Source organism: Triticum aestivum, chromosome 2D (assembly GCF_018294505.1).
Source record: "Triticum aestivum cultivar Chinese Spring chromosome 2D, IWGSC CS RefSeq v2.1, whole genome shotgun sequence".
NCBI lineage: Eukaryota > Viridiplantae > Streptophyta > Magnoliopsida > Poales > Poaceae > Triticum > Triticum aestivum.
In genome coordinates, this window is record NC_057799.1 from 413597662 (window position 1) to 413603768 (window position 6107).

General features: G+C 47.1%; 1 protein-coding gene across 1 annotated transcript; it reads left to right on the plus strand.

The window, feature by feature from the left end:
- The first annotated feature begins 442 nt into the window (after positions 1-442).
- LOC123049456 (nuclear poly(A) polymerase 2-like) lies at positions 443-3325 on the plus strand. Its single transcript, XM_044472368.1, has 2 exons — positions 443-597; positions 1857-3325. Exons 1-2 carry the CDS (start codon positions 470-472, stop codon positions 3283-3285), a joined length of 1557 nt encoding a protein of 518 aa, XP_044328303.1. The 5' UTR covers positions 443-469; the 3' UTR covers positions 3286-3325.
- The last annotated feature ends 2782 nt before the right edge of the window (positions 3326-6107 follow it).

The following is a 6107-nucleotide window of genomic DNA, read 5'->3' on the forward strand; positions in this document are numbered from 1 at the left end:
TACATCGTGTAATTAATACATCATACAAATCTGATGTTGTCTCTACAAAAAACCCATTTACAACGTAAAATTACATTGATTGTGTGCATTTCAAAATAGCGGGCAAACGAAACAGGTCATTCATTTCATTTCACAAATCCTTCCACAAAATAGGGTTTCGCTTCACAAATCCATGTGGCTGCTAAACGAGGAAATTAGATTTGGAATCCAAACCCCACCAAATCAAATCCTTTGCGGAACGTGTTTTCGTTTCATTCCTACCAAATGCAAACGAGTTGTTGCCGGAAACGGCTTAGGACTGCAACGAACGCTGCAATCGCACGCGTTTCTTTTACTGGAATCCGAGTTCGACTACAATGCCGTCTCCCTTTCCCATCAATCATCTCACCACGCAGATAAAAGCAAGACCTCTCTCCATCTTCGTTCAAGTCGATTGATTTAGTTCTGGCATACTAGCAGCCCACAAACAATGGCGTCCCCGATTTTCCTGGTTGGCCCGACGCCGGCGGAGCAGGAGAGCAGGGCGCAGCTCGAGAAGCACCTGCGTGAAGCTGGCCTACACAAGAGCGCTGAGGAGACGGCTGCCCGCGAGGATGTGTTGAGCGCACTACTAGGAAAAGGCCTGCTAGTGGCGCACCTATTTTGGCTACTAATGGCGCACTATAGGTGCGTCACTAGCATCACGCCATTAGAATTTAATACTAATGGCGTACCCCTGGTGCGACATTAGTATACCAGATACTAATGGCGTATCAGGGAGTGCGTCATTAGTATATCACACGGTGCACCATTACTATCTGACTTAGTAATGGCGCACCACTAACAACTTTTTTTTTCAAATTTTTTTTTCGTTTTTTTCTAATCTCGGGTCACTATGGCTTAATCTCAAGTCAAATCCAACCCCAGCACCACCTCACTTAACAGGCACTTGTTGATATATCTATCATATCAATCCTATCAAACCTTGTTGATGTCTAGGACTTTGTTCATGTTCATGAGTATGATGAAATTTTGAAAAATATTTCAAACTTCCCGGTCATATTACGTATCATTTTTTGAAAAAAATTCCAAACAAAATAGTTCGAAACCAATTTTTTTTACTACTAGTGGCGCACCTAGCAAATGGTGCGCCACTAGTAAGTTTGAATTTTTTTCCATTTTTTCCCTCTAGATCTTAAAAGCCCCGTAACTTTTTTTATGTTTGGTTTTTGAGGATTTTGAAAATGTTTGACGGGGTTCCCCGGTTAAATTTGGATGTAACTTTTCGAGTAGATGATTTTTCATATAAAAAACTTTTTAATCCGAGTTCGTATGCAAAAGTTATGCCCATTTTACAAATTCCACAGAGATTTTGCAAATAAAGTCGAAATTCATATTTGTAAATTTTCCCAACAAATAGACCACATATCACATGGGAAACTTATTTTTTCTTTTATTTTTTTAAACTGAAAAGGCGGTCCACGGGGGGTGCATCCTGTGGAATTTTTGGGCCAAGTTGGTAATGACGCACCATGGGAGTGGTGCGCCACTACTAGTTGAACTAGTAATGGCGCACCACACACGGTGCGCCATTACTAGTTTTGAAAAAAAAATTGAAAAAAAATTACTAGTGGCGCACCGTGGATGTGGTGCGCCATTACTAGTTTAACTAGTAATGGCGCACTATTCACTGGTGCGCCATTACTAGTTTTGAAAAAAAAAAATTGTTACTAGTGGCTCATCGTGGATGTGATGCGCCATTAGTATTTGGACACTAATGACGCACCAACACATGATGCGCCATTAGTATATAATAATGGCGCACCACATGTGTGATGCGCCATTAATGTTCATATTATCTATAGCCCTTTTCATAGCAGTGGCGAGCTCCACGGCATCTTCAACTGCTGGGTGAAGCGGCTCACGACTCAGCGAGAGTACCCCGATGGCATGGCTGAGCATGCAACCGCCCTGCTGCTCCCCTTCGGTTCCTACCGCCTCGGCGTCCATGGCCGCCGCTCCGACATCGACGCCCTTGTTGTCGGGCCCGCCTATGTGGACCGCCACCACGACTTCTTCGACGTGCTTGGCTGCGTGCTGGCCGAGACCGAGGCGGTGACGGAGCTGCAGCTGGTTCCCGGTGCGTACGTGCCGGTCATCAAGATGAGGTTCCGCGGCGTGCAGGTGGACCTCCTCTACGCCAGCGTCTGCCTCGACCTGGACCTGCGCGGCCGCTCCGTGCTCTGCGGCCTGGACATGGCCACCGTCCGCAGCCTCAACGGCGTCCGCGTCGCCGACGAGATCCTGCGGCTGGTCCCGGACGCCGGCGCCTTCCGCACGAAGCTGCGCTGCGTGAAGCATTGGGCCAAGGCGAGGGGCATCTACTCCTACGCCATGGGCTTCGTCGGCGGCGTGGGGTGGGCCATCCTCGTGGCGCGCGTGTGCCAGCTCTACCCCAACGCCGCGCCCAGCATGCTGGTGCCGCGCTTCTTCCGGATCTTCTCGCAGTGGAAGTGGCCCAACCCGGTGATGCTGCGGGAGATCGAGCACGACGACGACGGCGGCGAGATGCCGCTTGGGCTCCCCGTGTGGGACCCGAGGAGGAACCCCCGCGACGGGAGCCACCTCATGCCCGTCATCACGCCGGCATACCCCTGCATGAACTCGTGCTACAACGTCTCCCGCGCCACCCTGCGAACCATGACAGCGGAGTTCGAGGCGGCGCACAAGGTTTGCCAGGAGATCGCCGTGGCCGGCGCGTGGGACGCGCTGTTCAGGCCGTTCAATTTCTTCAAGGCGTACAAGAGCTACCTGCGGGTGGACGTGAAGGTGGCCAGCGGGGAGGAGGATCTCCGGGAGTGGAAGGGGTGGGTGGAGTCGCGGCTGAGGCAGCTGGTGGTCAGGGTCGAGATGGCCACGGCCGGCATGCTGCTCTGCCATCCGCACCCGCACGCCTACGCCGATGATGATGATCGGCGGCGCGTGTCCTTCTTCGTGAGACTGTCCAAGCCAGCACCGTCGCCACAGCAACCGCAGCAGCCGCCGCAGTTCGACCTTCGCCTGACGACGCAGGAGTTCAAGGACGAGGTGTACACGTACGCGTTCTGGAGGCCTGGCATGGAGCTGAACGTCTCGCACACCCGAAGGAAGGACCTGCCGCCCTATGTGCTGGAGCAGATTAACTCCACTGATCGTCTCAAGAGGAAGCGCTCCGACGATGATTCCGGCAACCCCGAGTCGAGCCCGACCGTCAAGAGGGCGGCGGCAGCAGGCAGAATCGGGTCTTCATCAGAGAGCGAGACTTGAAAGAGAAATGACATCCTCCTCTACTGGCAGCAGCACACAGGTTCAGGAAAAGGCACCATGATTTGTTGTAGCTAAGCTAGAGCGCCGCCCACTTGATCAAGGGAAAAGAGCTATAATCAGGCAGAGGCAGTGCTCAAGTAGTCAAGTGTACTGCAGAAATAACTGTTATTGATTAATCTCTACTTTTAATGTCTGAGTTGGTTGAATAGTATCCATGGTTTATTTTTGTCCCATCACTTTCAACCGTTTTATTTCGCTGGTTTTTTTCATCCCCTCCCCCACCCCACCGGTTTAGTTTCGCATCACCCTCACACACAACAAAAAAAATCTGAACGGATCAGAACTTTCCATACTGACGCAAATTATTTAGTAATATCTTTATGTGAAAGTCAATCACGATCAATCTCTAAAGATCAAATCTAAATTAATTACCTTAAATCGCTCACTCACATTAATTAGGAAACAAATAACCAATTTTGAGAAATCTCATTATTAAAGCATTTATGTACCTACTTAATTTGTAATGAAATATTATCTCATTATTAAAGTATTTATGTACCTATTTAATTTGTAATCGAATATTATCCAATGGCAGCAACAAAAAAATGCAGACGCCTCATCTCACTTCTATCGTCCTGGCCTACCGCTCGAAGAGTCCGAGCGCCGCCGCCACCACGTAGCCTCGTGCCCTACCCCATCCCGGATTCCTCCCTCTCCCTCGCTCTCTATCTCTCGTGCACGCTCACGCAGGGGATGGGCCCGCTCGGCCGCTCCCCTCAGGCTGCCATCATCCTCCTTGGCATCGTGTCGTCAGCACCTTCGCTAGGTATCGAGGGTTTCAAGAGCTCGGTCTGATCCGGCGTTGTCCGGCTAAGAGTCGTGGTCGCCTTTGCCTCTGTCACATCGAGCATCACTGTGACCATGGCCGCCCAGATCGTGTAGACCATCGTCGATGGTGGCCTCTCTATCACTATGGCGCACTGATTCCCCATGTATCCGCCGCATTTGAGGACCTCCTCTCGCAAGGACACAGGAGTCGACTCATTGTTGAGGACGGACGGTCGCTGCCACGAGGTGAGAGATGCCTCATCCTGTAAGGAGGTGGGCGACGTCGCCGCCATTCGTCACGAACCGACATGGATGCCGCTTCCGCTGTGTTGGCATGCTTCTCCTGGATCAATAACGAATATCAGCTCTGCCGAGGTAAGGCTTTCTAAATTCTAATAAACCTTTCTCAATTAGATCGGCTTATTAGGTTTGTAGTAGTGATGTACATCAGGTTTGCGGGCGACGATGGTTTATATCTGCTGGATTCCTATAATCGCTTACCTGCAGACCTTGCGCTATATATTACACCAGGCACGCAATCTAAAAGTGGATGAGAATTTCTGCACGATCCTCAGATTCCTTGAGATTGCACTGACGTACATACTCTCCATGATAATGAAGGAGAGAACATCGTTTAATTAATAGTAACAAGACACAATCATCAACTGTGAAAAATAGCAGGTGTAAGATATATATGCACCGCTTTGCTAGCTCCAATAAATCTATTGATTGCTCATGCTGCTTCAAATGGGTTGTTACGAAAACATGAAAAGTACTTTAAAATTATTCTAAGTTGTATGACACCCAATAAATATATTGATTAGTCCTGCAGCTTCAGTTGGGTTGTTGTCGACGTTGGCATTGAAAATTCTACTGCCACGGTTCGTACCCAAGTCTGCATCAGATGATCAGAATACTAACTAGTGATGCTCTTTCTTCCAAGTTTTCACTTTTCATTAGGGCCTTATATAAGGTTGATTGACTGGCGGTATGCTTGCTCTGGTCCCGAGAAAGAGGATGAACAAAGAATGATGATCGATTGCTGCTACTGCACTGTATATCTTGTGAATTGGCAAGTAGTACAGAGTACAAACTGTATAATGTTTGCCTCAAAATAAAAGATTGTACAACCCATACAATTTGTCATATATAAATTATACTCTTTCGTGCTAAATTTTATTGCTGCTATTTGCAGATGAAGTGGATACTACGAGTGTGTTACCATACGATACTGTGGGCATACGATAAAAAAGAAAGTATCAGTGCAGTAACCACATTGCGGACATTTTTGTTGCTTACCACCATTCGTTGGGCTTCTCTATTAGCAAGAAGTCAATTTGTCAGTGGAGACATAGCTGCAAGGATGCAGTATTTCAACTTTGAGGTTATTTAAACTTTTGGATTTCGAATTACAGTTGCCATCAGCAAACAGGTATGCTCTTGTACTAATGTCTGTCAGTTATCTGTAGAACTTTGTAATTAAATTTGTTTCATATTCTGATTTGGACAATTGGATTTAGGGAGAACCCACTTTGATTACTTTTCACCATTGGATTTACATCGTATCGCCATAGGACCATACGAGAAGACCACAGTGGAGACAGACTAGGTCTCGTCGCCCTCCTCTGACCCTCCTGCCTCAAGACCATCACTTGTCTTGTGCATCAACGTGTTTATAATTTTTTTTGTTTCCGATTACATGGAGTGGCAAAGATGAATTTACAATGAAGTTTCACATTTATTTATTTATTTTATGCATATAATTAATAATGTTTTCGGTTGTATAACCCATGATAAGAATAGTCAAATTATATATAACCCATAATCATATAAGAACCGGAACATACTTCTCTGATGTGAATACATTCTTCTTCATTAAATGCTAAAAGCCGCACTTATGTGATCTTCAGTAAGTAAGTAGTTCCCGGTCAGTACACCATGGCAGTTATCATGTTGAAAATTGTTCGCACATTAATATTGAACATTACCTACAC